At 38.9% G+C, this 21,677-nt stretch overlaps 2 protein-coding genes across 2 annotated transcripts; both read right to left on the bottom strand.

Annotated features, from left to right (window-relative positions):
- Positions 1-106: 106 nt before the first annotated feature.
- ufd1l (ubiquitin recognition factor in ER associated degradation 1) lies at positions 107-7,206 on the bottom strand. The gene is made up of 12 exons (XM_050052259.1): positions 7,062-7,206; positions 6,700-6,832; positions 4,701-4,733; positions 4,486-4,607; positions 4,236-4,366; positions 4,077-4,149; positions 3,905-3,973; positions 3,751-3,819; positions 3,627-3,677; positions 3,431-3,519; positions 938-1,022; positions 107-709 (listed from the first exon to the last, which is right to left on the bottom strand). The coding sequence occupies exons 1-12, from the start codon at positions 7,062-7,064 to the stop codon at positions 635-637; spliced, it is 933 nt and encodes a 310-aa protein (XP_049908216.1). The 5' UTR covers positions 7,065-7,206; the 3' UTR covers positions 107-634.
- Positions 7,207-8,515: 1,309 nt separating this feature from the next.
- On the bottom strand, positions 8,516-21,412 carry dhx37 (DEAH (Asp-Glu-Ala-His) box polypeptide 37). Its single transcript, XM_050051791.1, has 27 exons — positions 21,293-21,412; positions 21,006-21,121; positions 20,734-20,903; positions 18,595-18,707; positions 18,126-18,492; positions 17,892-18,040; positions 17,476-17,568; positions 17,286-17,382; positions 16,025-16,138; positions 15,673-15,889; positions 15,147-15,245; positions 14,989-15,059; positions 14,727-14,862; positions 14,557-14,633; positions 13,651-13,883; positions 13,437-13,548; positions 13,215-13,321; positions 12,655-12,843; positions 12,328-12,452; positions 11,803-11,919; positions 11,042-11,214; positions 10,836-10,950; positions 10,243-10,380; positions 10,059-10,153; positions 9,296-9,369; positions 9,015-9,112; positions 8,516-8,907 (listed from the first exon to the last, which is right to left on the bottom strand). Exons 2-27 carry the CDS (start codon positions 21,106-21,108, stop codon positions 8,831-8,833), a joined length of 3,459 nt encoding a protein of 1,152 aa, XP_049907748.1. The 5' UTR covers positions 21,109-21,121; positions 21,293-21,412; the 3' UTR covers positions 8,516-8,830.
- Positions 21,413-21,677: the final 265 nt, after the last annotated feature.

Below are 21,677 nucleotides of genomic sequence, written 5' to 3'. Positions count from 1 at the left end.
CAAGAAAAATACAATGAATACAGAAACATCCTATTATGTACCTGTTTCATCTGGTAGTTGACATGCATGCACATACATAACAAAAGTAACCATTAGTGACAATTAATTAATTCAAACACAATCCTTTATTTGTCTATAAATAAGCCAAGAAAAAAAAGAAAAACTTGCAAATTACTCCTCCAGCTCAGAAAAAACTCAAACATAAACTTATTTTCATTAAAATTAGAAACAAAAGGATAGAGCTTTTATTGCTCCATTGTGTCATTTGAATGTGGCTCTGGATAACAGTATATTTCAAGTCATTTGTAAAAATGCAACAATTATGGAAAAAGGGGGAAAATGCTCCAATATCACGACAAAACTCCAGAAGTTCCTCGTTGTGTTGGTGGTGTGGTGATACAAACTCCACACAGCATTTTATGAAGCTCAGCTTTTGTTGAGCAATACATTACTGTCGGAGTTTTAATTACAAATACTCCCACCTTGAGAGCAAAAATCCCATTTCAAAGGGACAGGGAGACAAAATGCCAATGCATCTGAAAGCCAGGTTTGTTTGTTTTTTACTTTGTTGTTGAAGGTGACAATAGATATGATGAGTCTATGCACATTGGCCAGTCTCTTCACTTGGGATCCTTCACGGCTTTCTGCCCTTCTTGCGTAGTGACTGCCCTTCTCCTGAGAAGGCGATGAATCTGTTCATGGCATCATCCTGTGAGAATAAGAAGAGATTTAAAAGTAGTTATAATTGTAAACTACAGCATGAGTGCTGCATAACAAAATTTATGTAGGGAATTCTATATAAATAAACAGAATTAATCACACAATAAAATTATTTAGTATAAGTACTGGAAAAGAGTGAGGAACTGTACTGATATGCTGCAAACATAGCGTTGTTGAATATTCATAAACAGTTGATAAAATCCTTCACATTTCTTACATCATCTACAATTTTCCTGGGCTGAGGCCTTGAGTTTCTGATGAAGGTGATCCTGCCAATTTTGAACTCGTAGTTGGGAATGCCTCTGTGAGATGGAAGATTATGATTAAAACACTGGTAAAAAAGGTTCAATGTTCAGTGATTTGTAGTAACACAGATTAAACAGGCACCGCTAAAGGTCTCCACGCAGAGTGGAACTCTGACGATCTCAGGAATTAATATGTCACATTGTGCAGTGGTACAAAGATAACATTTTGACACATTCTTGCTGTAAGATGCTGCAAGCAGAGGTGAGTCTATTGTTGTATTTTGCAATTCGCTGAATGGCCAATCTGTGAATTACATCTTCTAAAAGCAAGCTGACCACGTTATTTGACACCAAAACAAGATGACGTGGAGTGAGCCACAAGCAGCAGAGAGTTTATTGCCTGCAGAAACCCAAACATGGACAATTAGAAGGGCGTGGACACAGTCTTGGTTTGGCAGCATAATGCACAGTTTGGCAATTCTCCTGCAGGCTTCAGACTTTAGTTTTTCCAGCTGTCAGACAAGGCATTTTGTCACTTCCTGCCATGCTCCTCTGTACCATAGCGGTCACTCACAGGGCATCATAGAAACACTTCATCACAGAAATCACAGAAAATTATACAAAATAGCTCACACAGCCAGAACTTGTTAGAGACTACAACTCTATACTGTGATGCCCTGACTCTCTGTATCAAAGTTCTCTACATTTTATATCCAAGTCATTGTCACGCACACATGACTGTATATTTTATGATCTAGGTTCCTGGCCTTCTTTAAGCCTAAGAAGACAGGAGCATCGGTATATTTTTATTTACAAATCCATAATGAGTAAACTCCCTTCTTAACTGAGCAATCTTTTATCACTCACCAACAGCTATTATGATTTTAGCTCCACTAGATGGCAGCTCTACCCTGTGCCAAGGATTTGTGTAGAACTTGGTAGAACAGCTTTCTCCTGTTTCGCGCCTTAATAATTTTGTCTCTCTTGGACAGTTCAAAGCTCTGATAAAAAACTGAAAAGTATAATTATTATTCCGAAGCTGGATTTTGTAGTGTGTCTGTCTCCTCTGTCTGTTTTTGACATGCCCTGTTTTATATTTTTTGTAACCTTGCAATGGTGCACTATCTTGGCCAGGTCTCCTTTGAAAAAAGACATTTTAATCTCAAGAGACTTCCTGGGTGTGGTTTCATATTATGTTACCTGTTCCTTCACTGGCGTGGCAGCTTTCAGAAAAGAGGGTGAGCTTTTGGCTCTGGTGTTTTCTGTCAACCATTATCACATCACCAAATATTTCATCTCATTTTGCTTTAGTTATCTCAGTTGTTTGTTTAATAAATCAAAATAAAAGTCTCTGGACTTCAGAATGGATTTTATTCAAATAGTCACAGTTACTAGCCTACTCAGCTCCTTAACAACTTTTTTCATTGATAGTAGCTGCTACAGGTTTAATAAAATAAATTAATTAATTGTATGTTTAAATTCAGCTCACCAACCGACCCGCAACAAACCTATGAAAGATTTAATCCTCTCTAAGAAATCGTCTATGATAGCCATAGGACTAAAAATACTAAGTGTGAGGTGCCTGGTGGCTTCAAGCTAAAATCAAAAATATTTATTTTCCTCTTACCTGTAGTTTTATTCATCAATCTAGATTGAGAGACTCTTTCCAGAAATCATGACTTGGTTACTCAGGATAATCTACAGACCTTATGAGCAGTTTCATGTAGGAACTATTTTCTTTCTAATGAACTAAACCTACCGACTGTATTATCAAGCAGAAGGAAGTGTGCATCTACTGCTAGCTCACCTAGCACGACTGTGCTAGATAACACAGCATAGTTGTGGAAGGCACAATTAATGTTTCCATGTTGTGCCGTCACAAGCACGATGGACGAGTGATTTGATAAGCTGACCACATGACGTTAGCAAAAGAGAACTGTGTATTTTAATACAAGAGGTATGACTTTATGACTTTATTAGTCTCACTTTGGTCTACCTCTTTTATGCAAAAGAACATTGACTGGTCTCTCAATGTATCTCGTAATTGTAGAGGTTGGAAAGTTGCTGCCAATTCCCCAGCTGATTGTATGAAAAAGGTATTAAATTCCTTTGCAGTTTTCATCATGTCGTTAATGACTATTCCAATTATGTTTAATTCCATTACTGATTTTTGTGGGTTAGGCACTCGATTGGTTAGAGTATTTAGGTGTTTCCAAAGTGCTGAGCTTGAGCCCCAACATCCCCAGAATCAGAACCTGGCTGTAAATCATTCCCCATCTCTCTTCTCCCTCATTTCCTAACTGCTTCCCTGTTTGCTGCCTAATAAAGGCATTAAACACCAAAAAACATCCTAATGGAGGGACCTTGTAATGTTACACAATCATCATGTTGAATAGTTAAACCATTATGTTACAATTTTTTATTTGTATGCCACTTTGTGTCCACGTGTAAATACTGAACATTACCTTTTGATTTCACTTGGGCAAAGAGGGGCAGGGCTGGGCTCAATCCCTTTTGTTTTACCATCCAAACGATTGCCAGAGCCAGTGAAAGCCTGATGATAGGAAACAGAATAGGAGTTACATCACCTCCAATTATTACAGTCATTAGTAGTGGTAGGGACATTTATTTATCTCTGAACCCACAGCAACATTTACTCACTCTGAATCCCATGTCCATGTCAGCGTAGCTGGTGGGATCTGCTTCTTCCTCCTGTGAAGAAATACGTTTTATCAAACTGTTCAGAGCACAAAATCTGCAGGTACCTTTGGGGTTTGATCCTTACTGTTGGTTCCTCCTGGTGCTGAGGTCGTCGTTCAGGCTCTTTGTAACCCAAAGGAGCATCGAAATCCACCTGAGAAACAGAGTCACGACACATTTAAAGTGGAGATCACAACACAGTAATTCACTGTTATCTGTGATACTATAGAGGATCTTACATTCATGTCACACTCGATGATAGACACTGCTTTATCTGGCTTGGTTTCCATTACTCGCAGCTCATATATCTGAAACAAATTCAGATTCCATTAGAAGTGTATTCATGAGAAAAAATAAAGACAAAACATATTCATATATTAGTCCAACACTAATTTAAGTAAGTTAATTTACCTTTTCATTGTAGTTGATGGCGATGACATCACCAGTTGTCAAGCAGGCAAAGTTTCTCAATGCATTCTCCAGTCTGTAATTAAGTGAAAACTTAATCAATATAATTAAACACAAAATGTGGAAAAGGTCAGTTTAAAGTTCCTAGCTGATATCTCTTACACTGCCTTGGGGTTTGTAATGTCCAGGAAGTCAGGGCTCTGTGGCTGGAACTTTGAGTATGTGGCAACCATAAGATTAACACTTTCCACCTGGACCAGACCACCTTCCTCCAGCAGAAGATTCTGCATCATCTGCAGCAAACAAAATAAAGCAAATATAAATGCTGCTTTGACTGATGCCTACAGAGTGGCTTTAAAAGCATTTAATCAGCAGAGAACATTAGAGGCGGCGACATCAAACTGTTTCTCACCCAGTGTGGCAGGTAGCAGATTCCCTCGTCTGCCACAAACTCCAGAACGCCGCAGTGTGTCATTCTGTCTGAGTTCTTGTTGGTCAGCTTGAACAGCATTGGGTAGGTGATGTTAAGCCTGCCTGTACAAGTAACAGTAACAGAATGCTTAGATTCATAGAAGGCTCATACAGGACTTTTATAATGAAGAGGTGCTTGATTTAACTTAAACTTACTGAGCTGGTCAAGAGCTGAAGGTGGCATTATTACTGAAAAAGAAACCGCTTATTAGTTGAGACAACAACAACAAATACGTAAAATATATAAAAGTTGTTGAACACATAAGGTACAGGTATGATACCAGTTTGATCCTTACAAAAACTGGGTCATTTATGCAACATTTTTAAACATAACGTCAGGAGGAATATATCACCATACCAACAAAAAGTCAAACCACAATTACTCGGGGGAATTATGGTGCAGCAACTGCTATAAAATGCTGCAGTTATTGCGGTTGCAATTTTAGTGGGAATGGTAATTTTTGCTTTTCATTTTCACTGAAAAAAATAGATATGTAAAAATTATGATTTTAGCTGGGGTCTGTACCATATCATTTTGTTCACGATAACATTTGTATAATTTTTAATATGATATAAACAATTCATATCATGATACTAGCGATATTTTCGGCTTGACATACTGACATCATACTGTTACCCACAGCAACAACAAGCATGGCTGAAAGCGAAATTATTGTAGTATTGTAGTGTGTATTGTACTGTATTGCAGTGGTTCCAAAAAGAGGAGCAGCTTCAGTAGTGTGGAATAAACTGTGATGTCCTGGATGTTTTATGAACTGCCCCGGACTTCTCAGACTCTATTAGCGAGTTACCGCTCAGAGGGAACTCATTTAGCAGCTCCTCGAGCAGCAGCATAACGTCTCTCCCTCTCCTCTATCGCCGTACGCACACAAGACTCAGTGTCATCAAGTCATTTTGTCATGAACCTTTGGTAATGTAAACCTACGTGACACTCCCGGCTTGACAAAGAACTCCATGTATAGTAGTTATCATAGCATAACAGCCTGTCACAGGTTACAGCGTGATGATTAGAGGAGAAATGGCATCAGCGTAAAGGTCCAGGTGGAAAAAAAACAACCAACTCAGTCATTTAGGATTTTACTAAAAGAAGGAAATAACCTGCTGATTTATATATACAGATCCTAGGGTACATTTTTGTGTTTGGAAGCTGTTTAAATGTGTAATTTGTTGTAGATTTTATTTTGTTAAACTACTGATATTGTATACAGAATCTAAATCTCACTCTGCGTTACTGTTGTTGTTTACAAACTAAAGAACTGAGAGATAATTTTTGTTTATTTTCCACTGAATATTTGATGGCAAACTGTTAGGGTAACATGTAAAACTATATCACCTACTGTGTTGCAATTCCATGTTCTTAAATTAATAATACAATGTGTGTATATGTATGTTTTTTTATTTCATTTATTTATTTTTTTTACAAATTTGTAATAATAATGATAATATTTCAGGGCCATATCGCCCACCCCTAGTCTGTACCAAACAAACATGTTCCCTTATGTCTGGAATATGAGTTGTAGGCCAGGGCATCTCTATAGTACCACAATGCTGCATTTATAATGCTATGTTGTGACACATTTTACATTTATCAAAAACATGCACCTCCCGTGATTTGGATATTGCACTTGGCTATATTGAGATTTTGATTTTTTGATTTTTATTCATTGTGCAGTCCCAATCTAGTTCATAAGGGACTATACCTTGCAAACAAAAAGTTGGCTGCACTGCACCGGGCACTGAGACAAAGCTGAACATGAGTCAGCAGAATATAATAAACTGACCAACTCTAGAAAGCAGGGGTGATTCACTGGCAGGGTAGCTCATGTTTCTAGTCACCTAATGACCACTCTGTCCCTTTAACAAAAGAAATGTGCAATAAAAACACTTAAGTACAAAAACAGGCTTCTGAGTGGGCCGTCAAGCTTAGGAAACACTGCGTCAAACAGGGGTCATAGACTTGGGAGTAGAAACACAGGAACTGGGCTGTTGGGGGGGGGGAAACTAAATTCCCTATTATTTTCTTTACGGTAGAGTTTCCCTGACTCGATCAAAGATGACAAAAACAGTTTGCTCTAAGACGTTTAACTAGAGGTGTGCGAAAGTTTTAAGCATCTCTTGTGACAGTAACACTCACTTTTGCCTCCTTTCTCCACGTCGGAGCGGTCGTTGGGACCTGCCAGCATGGACACCGAGTAGCAGCGGTACTGAGTGGAGAAGCGGTTCTGAAACCCCCGGGACATCGGGTGGTCGAATGCTTGGAAAGCAAACTGTGGAACAAACCAAATCCCACCAGTAAAACACACATACATCTGACATTTTTACAGCAGATGATAACATCCACGTAGGACTGTAACGGTTAATTCCATCATGACAGGGCAGCTTTCGTGTTGTTGTTAGCCGCTCGCTAGCTAGCTGAGCTAGCTGAACTGCTCCGAGTACGGTTTGTTTTGACATTAATGAATCGTCATCGTTGGACGAAATAAGAGTGTTACTCACCATGTCGACAGCTTAGGTCTTTGGTTGTCAAAAGGTTCAAATCAAAACTTTTGTTTCTGTTTTGTTGTTTATAAATTCGGCATATGAGCAGCGAATCTTCCACTGTTGTCTTCCGCTTCTTCCGGAAGTGTACGAGCTGACAATCGGAAATGACGACATGAAAGACGTTAGCCAATCACAACAACCCATTGAAATAAAATGCTATAATTTAATTAAAAACAACCTGCAAATTTTGAATTTTGAGATGAAAATGACTACACCTTTAACTTCTCATAAAAATATTAAAAATAAAAAATACCATAAATTTTAATATCTACAGGTTTTTTTTAAGAGTATAATTCCATAAAGTTGATTTAAAAAAAAAAAGTCAAATTAGAAGAAGGAATAGAGGCTGAGGTATCCTAACTTTTAGCCTCTTGCATGAATCAAACTCCTGATTACATTTGACATCTCACCACAAGGTTCATTCAGAAACAGTTTAGGAGCTTCCAGCTGTTTTCTGTCTATTTAGTTAACTGTCTTTCAGTCTAAACTTTCAAGCAAACATGGATTGAAATTATTATAGATAACTAAAATTACAAAAAAAATAATCAAGGTGTGAAAAAAATAAACATTTAAGTCACCTTAAAATAAAATAAGAACTAGACTTTGAAAAATAACTCATTGAAACAACATTGTGTACTTACACAACTATCTAAAAATAAAAATATACAGGACATGTCTTTGGTTGTAGTCCTTGCTAATTTGCTCAAAATAGTCAAGAAAATATGAGGTATTGGTGCATGTTTATTGTGACTGGGATGTCTACATGACTGTGACTCAACTGCCTTCACAAAGTGTTGTGTTTCCATTGTAATACTTATTCTGAACTTCTTAAATCTTGTCTCTGACAGATACCGCCCATACTATAATTAAAATAACAACAACAACAAAAACAATAATGATAATAATAATTTCACTCATAAAAACAAATAAAACCAAAATACAAAAATAAAAACAAATTAAAAATACAAAACTATGATAACTGACTAGGGATGTCTTTGAGGTGCGCAGAAAAAAACATCTGTAATTTAAACATCTGTAATACTGACAACTGGGCAAATGCAAGCAGTTAAGAAGATCATGTGAAACCATCCAAAGCTCCAGAACAGCTACTTTATGGATCGTGTGGTGAGTGTCATAAATGAACATTCAGTTTCAACCAATACCATATTCTCATTAGACACTGTCTGTCTGGTAAATGTTCCCATTACTTCACAAGTTTGTAACGCAGGCTTTCTGTTGAACAATTTAAATCTTCATGCCCAAGATGAGATTATTATGACAGTTGTGGCTCAAACTTGTGTTCACAGTCTCCTCATGACAAGTAAACCAACAATGATGTGTAAAATCAGTGGAGCTTTTCATGCCTTTCATTTTTACATGCAGCATAAATAAATAACACAGCAGCCTCATTCAGAGCCACAGTTTTAATGAGTCTTATGAAGACCAAATCAGACAAACAGCAGCACACTGATAACAAGTTAAAAGTTATTATAGAGCTGTAGTTGAAAACTGTACAAGTCACAGATACAGTATATAAAATACATATCTAAGAAAAGGCAGTGTCGTGGTTTTGTAGTTTCATCTTGAGAGAACATTTAAAAAAATAACAGGTCTGAAGACGCCCTCTGATGGTAAAGAAGGGAGTTCTATGGATCTGTAGATCAACATTTGTCTCTGATCAAGGATGTAATTTAATTTTCTGCCTTCTTTTCAGATGAAAGTCTTTATATCGGAGGCCAACTTTTGGCTACTTCTTTATGCATGGCCTCAGGTAACCACTGGCAGTATGCAGACAATAGAACTGTAGGAGGAGAGAAACACATGATCAAACAACATGATTAACTGACTAGAAGGGTAACCAAATCAGACTCAGGCAAGTTGTGCAAAGCACATTAAATCAATCCTCACATTTATCTTCAGTTTTCCACACAGACCGGAGAGCTTCTCTGCAGTCAACCCTCTTTGACACCAGCGCTCCCAGCAAAACCTCCGTCCTGGGCTGCAGCCTAGAGCAGCAGTGACACAACAGTAAGACCAAAGTCCTTTCAAGAAACAAGTTAATTTGTGATTTGAAAAACAGAGAAATGCCTCAGAGAAGGCAGAGCAGTGTGTGTGTGTGTGTGTGTGTGTGTGTGTGAGTGTGTGAGAGAGAGAGAGAGAGAGACAGAGACAGAGACAGAGAGACTTACTTTGCCCATGTCTTCAGCATGATGGAGGGGTTTGAGAGAAGGTGGCTGCTGTGTTTGTTTAGTTTAGGACAAACCTACAAAGCAGACAAAACAAGCATTACTACACAGGACTCAAATGTTCCTGTCTGCTCTGCTCTGGCATAATATTTCCAGCTTTTCTAGCCCAGATTTGAGGTTTAAATGTTCTTTTACCTGCTTATATTTACCTATAATGTGCATATTTTTGGCCCTGCACACACACAACAATGCAAAAGGATCAACACATCTGTATATAATGTTTATTCAGTGGAAAAAAAAATGTTCAAAAGGTGTAAAATGGTTAATATGCTTCAGAATTTATATGTGATTTAAACTTTTTGAATTTATAATTACTTTTTCAATTGATTTTATTCATATTTATGGTTATTTTTGATGTCATTTTACTGGGTTGGGTATAGTTGTGGTAGTGTAAACTGTTTAATTTACTGCAGGGACTGTCAGTATAAATAGCTGTTGATTATAATGTGTATTTAAATATGAAGATAAAGAAGGTGGAGTCGTTTTTGCAAATTTAACATTTACTGGGTATCAAAATAAACACATTAGGGAGGAGGCTCAACAGTTATTGAGGCTACTAGTACTCAGGAAAATCAGATGTATTCAGGCATGTAGCAGTGGTGAGGACTGTAAAGGCTTGGACAGAATGGTCAGGTTCAAGTTTTCATGCCTACATGATACCTAAGACTGAACAGAACAGGGTAACTCTCAGGTTTTGCTGCAGTACCTGTCCCTCAAGCAGAAACCTGGCAAACAGCTTGTAACGCTCCAGGGCTTCTGGATATTCCATCTCCAGTGCCGGCAGCTGCCAACCCACACGGACTGCAAGAGAGACAGCAAATACACACATGTAGGCAAACACATCTTTTCAGCACAAACACAGTGATGGTGCTCAGCTTTAGGGAGCTTACAGAAGGTGCTTGAGCGGTGACATCTGATGGTGCCCGTGGATGAACAGAACCACGGGGATGGCGACTCCAGAGGGGAGCCGAAATGACAATACTGAGGCAGAAGCTTGGGGATCCACTCTGCTTCTACAGCTGACACACCTGACGAAGACAAAAAGGAAGACATTTCACATCAGTTTCAATAACAGCGGAAGTAATACAATTTGAGACAAACTTTGTTGTTTAAATCTAGCAGGAAAGACGCACAATAAAAACACTGACAAATAAAATGCACACATGCAGCCACTTGATCAATATTTTGCATTATAGAGGTCACACATCTGCAAAAAAGTTCAGTTATTATTGGCTAATTGAGAGCAATTAATGAATCCACACCTGAGCTATTCCACTCAACTTTAACTTATCACCCTTCATCTGAAAACTATGGAAAAAATCTCACACTCCATATGAAAAATGAATCAGCCAATTGGAAATGCTGTGAGACTAAAGGTGCCTGTGTTTTTCATGTTCGACAGCTCTCTAAATCAGCACTAAGAGGACACTGTGACAATCACATACGAGATTCCACACCTGGTATTTTCACAGAGCTCATTTACCTCTCATGTACATCTTGGTGGTCTCCATGATCTCCTGGTAGACGATGAACTCTGGAAGCGCTTTGAACAATGCAGAGGTAGGATGAATGAACACCGGCTCGTCCAGAAGAGGCGTCTATGACCAAAAACAGATGATGGTGAGAAAGTGAAAGAGAGCAAAACTTCTCTCCTAAACTCTCCAAAAATTATAATAACAGTCCTCCTGCCTTGTATCCATTCTTCCATTTTGGGTCCAGTATGTCTTCTGACTGTACACGCCTCGCAAGATGGTCTCCCAGACCGGCCAGAACAATCTGCCGCAAGCAAACCACCTGGTGCTCTGTTGGCGGAGCCATCTTGGGATCCACAAATGCTCCCACCTCTGAACACACTGCGTTCACTGGGATCACAGAACATACATGATTCGCTGTTAAGTCTCTGCAGCACTTTTTGTGTTATGGGGTTTTGAACATGACGGTAGGGGTATGAAGCAGAAGATTTTGCCCTGATGTGCATAGTGCACCGTTTTGAACTTCTGGCAGTTGTCACCTGGCTTTGGCCAATCAAATGGTGGGAATCGCAGAAGCAGAAAAAAGACAAGATAGAACAGCTGAAAATGTTGGTGTCTGAATACCTGGAGTTACGGTGCTAGCAACTCACATGGTCAACCAGAGATAAAACTAGTCCTGGGATAACATTTCCGCCAAACTTCAGATAACTGGAAAATTGTCCAAATATATAGACATTTTTGGTAATTTCCGGGATTTCTATTGTCTTGCTACAATATGCAGCTACAAACTAGTTTTTACTTCTGCCAGTGTTTCATGAGACACTTGCCTCTCAATGCAGCTGTGGACCGCATTGGTAGCAGCTGCTTTTAAAATGCTTTACTTTTTGGGGGAACACTCTTGCAGGAAGCCGTTTGTTAGGGTGGTTAACACGCAGCGGTGTGAAAGCAGCTTTAGGTCTTCTTTGTGTGTTTGTGTACCTGCGTTGGTGAGTTGTCCTCTGAGCCTCCTGATCTCCACCATGGCTTTATACCTCAGGCCATTATCCTCGCAAAATTTAGGAGTACAACCAGCAAATTCACAAGCACCAACAGCACCTGTAGTCACATGTACACAGAAATAAAGTGTAACCCCATCAATGTACTTAATAAAAACATTCTGTGCATAAAAACTGTTTCATATCTCACTAAAACTGCTCCCTTTACTACATCTATTAAGTGTCATCATTTTTTGCTGCTGCATCCTGCACTCAGGGGTGAATGTAAAATCTGCATCCTGTGATTGTAAACTTTTGGGTACTGTCACCCCTCCTTCACCAAGTTTCAATTAGATCACTCAAATCAAGTGCCACCTGGTATTAAGTCTCACACTGAAATCCTGCTTCATGCTAAAACCCAGTAGAAAAATCTGTTTTTGAAGCCAAGTCATGCAGCCTTTAAAGGTCAACATATGATCTAACAGACAGTCTATAGTAAAATTGGATCCTGAACAAAAAGTAAGCTCACCCAGCATGACCATGAGGTCCCCCAGCTGGAGCGACGGTCCTTGCCCAGCCCACAACCTCCTCATCTGGGTCAGCCGAGCTCGACGCTGGGTGAGCTTTGAACTCTCATCTTCACTCTGTGCAGGTCTGAGGAGAAACAGAAATATGTTACGACAATAAAAACATTTAAAAAAAAAAAGAAATTTGCTGAATGAGAAGACCACTGACATCACATTTGTGCCACCTAATCTATGCCCTTCTAAAGAATCAATTTCTAAAAGCAAGACTTATTCTAGTTTTTATTATGTTTATCTATAAACAGATATCATGAGCAAACATATGTCCTCACCTGTCAAGGTCTTCAAAGATCTCCCGGACTGTCATGGCTGCTACCACCGCAATGATGTAAGGCAAGCAATCCTGCTGCTGACCAAGAGCTAGCATCTTAGCATAACGAGGTGCCACAGGGAATGAAGCCATCGCTCTGCCCAGAGGAGTGATGGGACAGCTCAGTCTTGCTCGCTCCATCTCTTTCACCCTTTTAAGAAAAAGAAAAACAGTTTACAAGTGTGGACATATCACTGATAAATAGCTCAGTTTGTCTAAACACACTGGGTAAACTAATACTCAGACAATATTAAATAAAATATTAGTATAAAAGGCACTGTTACACTCTCAAATGTCCACAGAAAGGGGGAAAAATTTTAGAGAGTGTTACAAGTTCCTGCTGTTGATGAACTTCATATTGAAATTATCCTTTGTTTCCTTTCATGCCTTTATTTTCTTAAGGCTTCCCTATAAGAAACAGAGTGTAAGCAAATATCCCTTAAAACAACCCAAACTGATATAATAAATAGTTATATTGGTCAAAGCACATAAAGACGGGGAGACCCATCGACAGACAGTTACCTTCCCGTGCGAGGCGGCTCTTTCAGAGCTCCCAATGAGACTAATAACTGCTCTGCTGCAACTAGAGCCTCGGTGGAGGGAGGCGTGGGGAAGGGAAAATTGACCACCTGCACAAACAGAAAAAATTAAGCCATTTTTATGAGATGACTCTTTTTTCTTTTATGTGGCAGCATTTCACTTAGAAGCCTGCTGGTAAGTTTGAGCTGTTCCCTTTTCACTGACCTTCTCTATGTTGAGGTCCTTCATCTGTAAAACCAGATCTTCCACCGGCCGGCGAGTGATCTCCGCCTCTGAGAACAAACTGAAGTCTCCGAACACTGCAGACGAGTACAACCTGCAGGAACATCATCGTATAACAGAGACAAATATTTGTGAATCCTTAAGTAAAAAAAGACAACAATGTGGTTCACCTGTCACACAGTGTCAAAGTCCTGACCTGTAGCAGTGTCCTGGCTCTGTTCGTCCCGCTCTACCTGCCCTCTGATTGGCCGAGGCTTGTGAGGTCCATGTGACCTTAAAGGACGACACTCCGGTGACTCGGTCGTAGAAACGTTTCTTAACTCGACCGCAGTCGACCACGTATTTGATGCCGGGGATGGTCAGAGACGTCTCAGCCACATTGGTGGCTACCACACACAGACGAGTTCCAGGTGGAGGAGGCCTGAACACCTACACACAAACACACACAAACACAAACAAGAGATCATGATAACAGTTAATCAACTGCACTGCATCAAATGGACTCTTCAGCTGCTGGACAACAAGCTCTAAAAACAGCTAAAATATGTCTGAACCTCCAATTTTTACAGACTAGACAGTGTTTGACTGGAAGCTGATAATTTCACCTTTGATCCTATTATTATTTCAGATTATCAAACCACTCCTCTCTAGCACCGGTGCTATTTCATAAATATAATTTACACATTAGCTAACATAAACATACCTAGAAGCTTGCATTTGTGATAAGTAATAGTTATTCATGGTAATAAAATCACAATAATTCACTCTTTCACACAACAACATAAACCTTATTGACGGTCAATGCCAATTATTTATTAAGATATTTAGTTTCTTGTATTTTTAGGTCAAAACCTTTCAATAAAGTGAGTCTTTAATTGTTAATAATTGTGCAGTATTAGGCACAATTCTTTCATTATAAATTCAACAGTTACTTTGCTTAGTTTACAGACTACGTTGTTACAAACAGAGCCAAAAACTGAGCTGTTTCCTCTTAAACGCTGCTTCTCCACACTAGGGTTGTGCCAACCAACATCTACTGTATGTGATACACTGCCTATGGATAAGTACGACATTAGTACCTGACACAAGACGTAAATCTCACCTTGGCCTGTTGCTCTGGAGCCAACAGAGAGTACAGAGGGAGGACGTAGAGAGGAATAGACGGGTCAGGATTCTCCTCTACAGAAACAAAACACAGACAGAATCAATAAGGGCACTCATCTGAAATACATCCAACTGGATCTGAAGAATTAGTCATTTGGAGTATCGTGCCTGCACTGGCAGGATCGTCTCCAATCTCCAAGTCTGAGCCTTCATCCTCCTCGTCTCCAATTCCCGCCTCTCTGTCCTCGTCTCCTTCATCCACCGGGAGAGCAGAGTAGTTATCCAGGTCAATTCGGGGCAAAGACTAGAGACAGAGATAAAGCTTTTAAAAAATGTACACAAGAAATATCTGTCGAGCATGAGAGTGGCTTTAATTACAAAAACACTAACACAAAAGGGTCTTTTAGCATTTCACTAAAAGTAGACTTACGACCGTCTTCTTCTGTTTGGATTTTTTAAACTTCCTCATTGCTTCGGATGTGTCAGCTTCCTCATCTTCACCTTAATAAAAAAAAACATGTAAACATAAAGAAAACATACTCATGTCTAAGTGTGTGGAGGAGGCAAACAGATGTAAATTCCACTCACCAGTGGTTGTGTTACCCCTCCTGAAGGGGAAAGCTTTCCTCAGTTTTCTGCACAGATTGTGAACCTCAGCCTGACCGGTCAGAAACACCAGGATACCACCTGAAGGACAGAGATGCGGCATCAAGGTGGGGGTGAGTGTGTGTGTGAAGGTTAACTCCAGTTTGTCCTGCTTACTTAGTTAAAATTACAGTACATGTTAAACTCACATTTAGTAAAAAACTCCACTGATAAATATGAACTAACATTGTGCCATTCTTCATGCATCTAACCACAGCTAATGCCATGAGCTACAAAGATTCTCCTTTCTTTATTTAATGTGATCAACATAAAAATATATAACTGTTTCCCCTGCATCCGCTCAAATAAATGAGAATCCATCTTTCAGGTCATATAAGAGCCAAAACTGACATCAAATAGTTGTGTTATGTTTGATATCACTTTGATTTCACCCCACCTTAGTTTTGTAGTACACAAATCTTACTGCTAAAAAGTACATAAACCACAGAAATGTATCATGTATGAGCACCTGGAGGCAGCATCCGGTGGATCTTGCAGATTTTGTGGAAAGCTTCTCCGGTGTAATCATCCAGTGGTGTGCGTTTGTTGAAATGGATAGTGACCGGAAACTGACGAGCGTCCACTTTGATGACAGGCGGAGACGTCCGAAACAGCTTTCCGTTTTCTGTGAAGTCCTCCACTCGCAGGGTAGCTGACATGACCAGCAGCTTCATGGGCAAACCTTTCTGCAGAGACATACAGAGTGGGAGCAGGGGGATGAAATACAGAACGGAAGGTAAGTTAATGTCATGTATGCTTTCTGTGATTCAGGCTGTAACTTTTTTAACACCAAACACATGAAACACAGCAGAGTCTCTGACCTTGTTTCTGAGCGGGACGATACGAGACAACAGTCCGATGAGGATGTCTGTGTACACACTCCTTTCGTGCGCCTCGTCTATGATTATCACACTGTATCTCTGGAGCAGGAAGTCCTACGAGACAAGACACAGACACTGAAAAAACTGCAGAGACAGAAACAGAAATGTAATTAAAGGCTCATAAAGATAAAATGATACTGTGTTTTCACAGCCAAGTCAGTATTAAAGTAAAAGAAGATTAAATTAGTCAGTTTTCAACTGTTCCATTACTCATATATGTATATTCAAAAACCTCTACAAAGTCAACCGAATGACAGCCCATTAAAACTGTGATTTTTTTTTTAAAGCTCACTTCATTCAATATCGGGTTGAAAATGCTGCATCTCATCATTCTAATATGAGATTCTTTGATCCCCAACATCATCAGCCATAAAAGTGCATGCAGGTTCATGAAATATAAATATAACATCTTACCACTACATGTGCATGGGCAGCATTTATTTATCACAAATGAGCAAAAATAACAGTACTCATAGAAAACTTTTAAAAAATTAAAGAAAAGAAGAAAAATAAAGTTTGGGTTAAATCTACCGAACTCAATGTATTATTTACAATTGGAGAAAATCTATTGTTTTATTAAAGGATCAACTGCAGGCGTCTTTGCCACATGGCAATCATTTTTATCTTTAAGTTACCTTTTTTTTTTTTTTTTAAATTGTATGAAATCTTTTTAATGTATATAGATTTCTAAAATTCTTTTTCTTTCTTTTGTTATATTTATGTACATGTATTTTCAACATTATTTTTCATTTATTTATTTATTTACTTTTCTTTTCTGTCTTTTATTTCCTTTTGCTGGTCTGGCTTTCTCTGTTTCTGGGTTGGTTGGTGGGGTTGATTTCTGTCCTTGTTGGTTCTATGTTTCTTTGTTGATGCTTTGTGCATCTTATTGAATTATCAATAAAAATACCTTTAAAAAAACAAAACACCAACCTGAAATTGAAAAAATGGATGCAAATAATTTACTGTATTAAAAAAGCTTGGTCCTCTTACATAGACAGACAATGTAAACATTACCACACATTCAACACTCTCCCTGTCTGTCCCTCCGTCTTTGTTACTATCTGTATGTCTCTCTGTAGCCCTGAGGGAAGGCAGTAGTTACCTGGATGTTTATCCACTGCCTACTTTCATGGTAAATCAGAAATACCATGTTTACTATATTTTATTAAATGATCTCACTGGGGAGTAAAGATGATACCTTCTGGATCTCCTTCAGTAACACACCATCTGTCATGAACTTGATCTTGGTATCACTGGTCACGTTCCCCTCATATCGAATCTGGTATGACACCACCCTGAACACAGACACACAAATATGTAACACATCATTTTGACTTTTTACTTTCTAACTCTGAGGATTACGTAATCTTAAATATTTTGAATGTTACCGTGTGGACAGGTTCATCTCTTTGGCCACTCTGTGGGACATGCTGACAGCTGCCACTCTTCTTGGTTCTGTGATACCTATTATTCCGCTGCCACTGGAGGAAACCAGAGTGAAGACGATAACATTTATGACATGATCTCACATTTGAATGTACATCAGGACGATTCAACTGAACCTTAAAACCAGCAGAATGGTCCTGCACGCTTGGCCTTATTGGCTCTGAACCCTACAACATGGCAGCAAGTTTGAAAGGCATGTTTTTGTCTTGAAAAAAATCAAGGTGCTTAGCTCTCTGAAAATGCTGCTCCCTGAACAACATAGTAAAAAAGTCCTGATGTACATCCATGCGTAAACCATTTTTTTGTGTAAATATTCAGTGAAACATTTAAGGACAGCACAGTAATGAGAATAACCTACGTGGCATAGCCGGCTTCATACAGAAACTGAGGCACTTGAGTAGTCTTTCCACTTCCTGTCTCTCCACAGATCACAATGCAGGGATTTTCTCTCACTGCCTCCATGATGACCTGCTCCTCCGCCAGCACGGGCAGCTTCAGACGGGCCTCCTGCAGCAACAGATCAAAATACAGATATGAGCAACCTCATAAAAAACACACCTGTCTGAACGGAACAGCGGAAGTTTTCACACACCTGTATTTCTGGAGATCTGTCAACAGGAATGAAGATGGCCGGCTGTGATGGCGTCTTGTTTTCAACTTTCTCTGGAACAGAAATCTTCTTCTCATTCTGTCCACCTTGTTCTGTTTTGTGTTGTTCTTCCTTCACTTCCTGTTTGTCCATCTCCTGACAGGGAGCAGCAGTCTTCTCTGTGGTCTCATTCACTTCTTTGTCTTCCTCATCCTCATCCTCATCAGATGAGGTGTCCAAATCACTGCTTTCTTCTGCCTTTTCTTCCTCTTCCTCGTCCTCCTCTTCTTTCCATTTTCGTTTTCTGTTCGCTCCACTGACGCTGCTAATCTTTGGCCCCGAGTCTCCATCTTTTACTTCATCCGGTAACCTAAAAACCCAAAAATATTAAGACCGCTGACTCCACCTTCCCTGTATCCTCCAATGAGAAAAACACCTTTGTTTATCTTTGCTAATATATTTGTGCACTTACTGTTTGCTCTGGTAGAGTTTGTCTCCTGTTCCCAGTTTGGACGTGGTGTACAGCAGCTTCAGTTCGGACTCTGGAAGCTGCACTTCGGCCAATTTGGTGAGGATGTCTGCTCTCTGGACGGGACAGACAGCAGGAAAGGTGAGTGGGTTCTGATCTCTGCTGGCAGTCACTACACGTTTAACAGTTTATGTCCAGAATATCTGATGTACTTATGTAGGACGAGTAACTGCTGATGTCCTTGTCCTGTTTCTTGTGTACTTTGTTGATGCATACTGTTACCTTGCAGTTCTACAATTGTAATGCAGTTCTCTCTGACCTTCTCCAGGAGTACACCCCCTCCCACTCCCTGCGCTCTTCCTCTGCTGGTCTCCTAAAAACTCCCACCTCACGCCTCAGTACTATGGGTGCCAGCGCTTTCAGTTGTGCTGCCCCTAGGCTCTGGAACTCCCTACACCCACTAGGGCTGCCACGATTAGTCGACTAATCGATGACTAATCGACTATTAAAATAATCGGTGACTATTTTAGTAGTCGACTAATTGGTTTGAATCATTTTTCATAGAAAAGTACCCCAAAATACTCTTACTGCAGCTTTTTATGTTCAGATATTGGCAGTTTTACACACTCTCCCGTGACAGTGAACTAAAACCCTTTGGCGTGAATATGAAACAAGACATTAGATGACGTAATTTTGGGGTTTGGGCGAGACAGACCGACATTTTTCAACATTTTAACACATTTTTCGATGAAATGATTAGTCGACTAATCGAAGAAATAATCGACAGATTAGTCGATAATGAAAATAATCGTTAGTGGCAGCCCTAACACCCACATATCTGACAGTCTGACAGCATGATGTCCTTCAAATCCCATCTCAAAACCCACCCATTCAAACTGACTTATGCACTTTAACACCACTATTTAACAATCTTACTGTTTTTATCACAGTGTGTGTGTGTGCCTAATTCGCATCTCTTGTTTTGTATATTTTATAGGTGACCTTGTTTTTTTTTTAAAAGTGCCTTTTAAATAAAATGTACTATCATTATTACTATTGTTTTATGATTTGATGATGTATAATGTACTTTGTGTGTTTTTGTTGTTTTATATGTACTGTAATCAGGGTGTCCTTGTAAAAGAGAGCTTGCTCTATATGCCCTTCCCTATTTAAATGCAGATTAGAATAAAAAAAAAATAACAATAATAAAGATCCTTTATTGTCTGAATTTTCATTTAATACAGGAACATCTGATCAAAGATTAAATAAACAAGGAGACAAAAACTGACCATCAAAGCTAACTTCCAACACAACTGCTTAGACAGTCTTTGATACAGTTACAATCTGTACAAACAATGTATTGCAGATTAATACAAATCCTGAATATTCAGGATACCCTTTTAGCTTTCAAAAGATATGTGGCATTTTAGGCATCACTGTTTTCACATCAAGTCTAGATTTGTGTATATTTAATAATGCTAAAGACTACAGCTTAAAACAATGATTGTTTGGATTTGCAATGAATCTCAAAGCACATTGCACGTTTTTAAATCACGTCTGAAAACATATTTTGATAGGAAAGCTTTCCCTTTTAATGCATTATTTGCACTTTTGTGATATGTAACCATTGTGTTTTATTTCCTTTTGTCCTGTTTTTGCCTCTATTTTTCTTACCTCTTAACATTTTCTAAAATACTGTAATATTGTAATCTTATCTTCATACACTTTGTGTAGCACTTTGTAACCTTTTTTAGATAAGTGCTATACAAATGAAAATATTATTAAATCATTATTATATGTTTGCGATAGATCATGTAGTCTATACAATTTTATAAGAAAGTAAAAAAACTCAGAAGCTATCAGACCCAAAAATTAATGACTCAAAGGCCTTAAGATATTCAATTTTAAAGTGAAATAAAACAGAAAATAGCAGCAAATCTTTATATTTAACAACCTGCAACCAATGATTTTCAGTGTTTTTGCTTAATATTACTTTTTTTTTATCCATCAATGAAACCATTAATCTAATAATTTTGTCAGCAGCACTACTAATGACATTAATGTGGTTATAACTGCATTATTGAACTTTGTTCAACCCTGGCAACCCTTTGTGTGAACCTGCAGCATCAGCCAGTCTCTCACCTGAGCTTTCTTTTCTTTGCGCTCCAGGACTTTCTGCAGCTCCTTCCTCTGTTTCTTGGTAAGGGGCTTTTTGGTGGAGACAGGTGTGGCTGAGACCTTCTTCTTCTTGGCTTTGTTGGCTGGGAGGACCAAAGCGTTGCTCTGGTCTACACCTTTCAGCCTGGACCCATCTGATGGAAACAAGTGTCACCAGCCAAACAGACAACACGTTGAAGTCACAACATGGATCAAATTATTTGACCATATAATGGGTTTCACTTTAAAGTTCCTACCTTGTAGTTCAACAACAACTTCTGTCTTCTCTTTATCTGTTGGTTGTTGGGTTTCACTTTGCTGTCGTCCCTTCCAGTTGTGTTTCTTCCTCAGTTTTCCCATTTTGAATTCAGGTCTGTTAAAAATAATAAACTATGTGTACAAAACCACCACCTGATGACTTGTAATGTCACACACTTCGAACAAGCTAAATACGAGCTAACTAGCTAACTGTAGCTTTGCCGTTACGGTAAACACGTCATTTACACAGCCGAGTAAATCTTTATTAATATTATAAAATACATACCTTTTTATTCCACCTGGTCAAACAACAGCATGTGAGATTTAAACACTTTAAGTTTGATATTACAGCCCTGCACAAACCTCACGTGTAAACATAAGAGGGTCCGTCAGTTAAAACTGTCCGCAGTTGAAACGTCACCGCAGAAAGGTTCCGTTACAAAGACAAACATGAGAAAGATTAAATCCTCAGTACAACAACTAGTTTATGATGTTTTAAAGACGTCGTGTTGTTTGTCGCTAATAATTTGAGGGCAAATATGTTTTGTGTGCAGTTAAAAAGAACAATATAGCTCATAAAGTGTGTCTGTTTGAATAAATCAACTAATTTATTTTCCTAGTGAAACTCACTCAAAAGAAATTCAAGAAAAATGTGCATATCATGTTTCCAT

The sequence above is a fragment of the Epinephelus moara genome, chromosome 8, assembly GCF_006386435.1.
Source record: "Epinephelus moara isolate mb chromosome 8, YSFRI_EMoa_1.0, whole genome shotgun sequence".
Taxonomy (NCBI): Eukaryota; Metazoa; Chordata; class Actinopteri; order Perciformes; family Serranidae; genus Epinephelus; species Epinephelus moara.
The sequence above is the reverse complement of the archived record's forward strand: the minus strand, read 5'-3'. Positions and strand labels throughout refer to the sequence as shown.

Coding starts and splice junctions, on each gene's coding strand:
- ufd1l (XM_050052259.1), bottom strand. Junction 4,367..4,485: donor TCTGCTACCTGCCACACTGG/GTGAGAAACAGT, acceptor TGTTTGCTGCAG/ATGATGCAGAATCTTCTGCT. Junction 1,023..3,430: donor TGCCCAAGTGAAATCAAAAG/GTAATGTTCAGT, acceptor TCCATCTCACAG/AGGCATTCCCAACTACGAGT.
- dhx37 (XM_050051791.1), bottom strand. CDS start 21,108: ATGGGAAAACTGAGGAAGAAACACAACTGGAAGGGACGACAGCAAAGT. Junction 14,634..14,726: donor AGACGATCCTGCCAGTGCAG/GCACGATACTCC, acceptor TTGTTTCTGTAG/AGGAGAATCCTGACCCGTCT. Junction 10,154..10,242: donor TCACCGCTCAAGCACCTTCT/GTAAGCTCCCTA, acceptor TCTCTCTTGCAG/TCCGTGTGGGTTGGCAGCTG.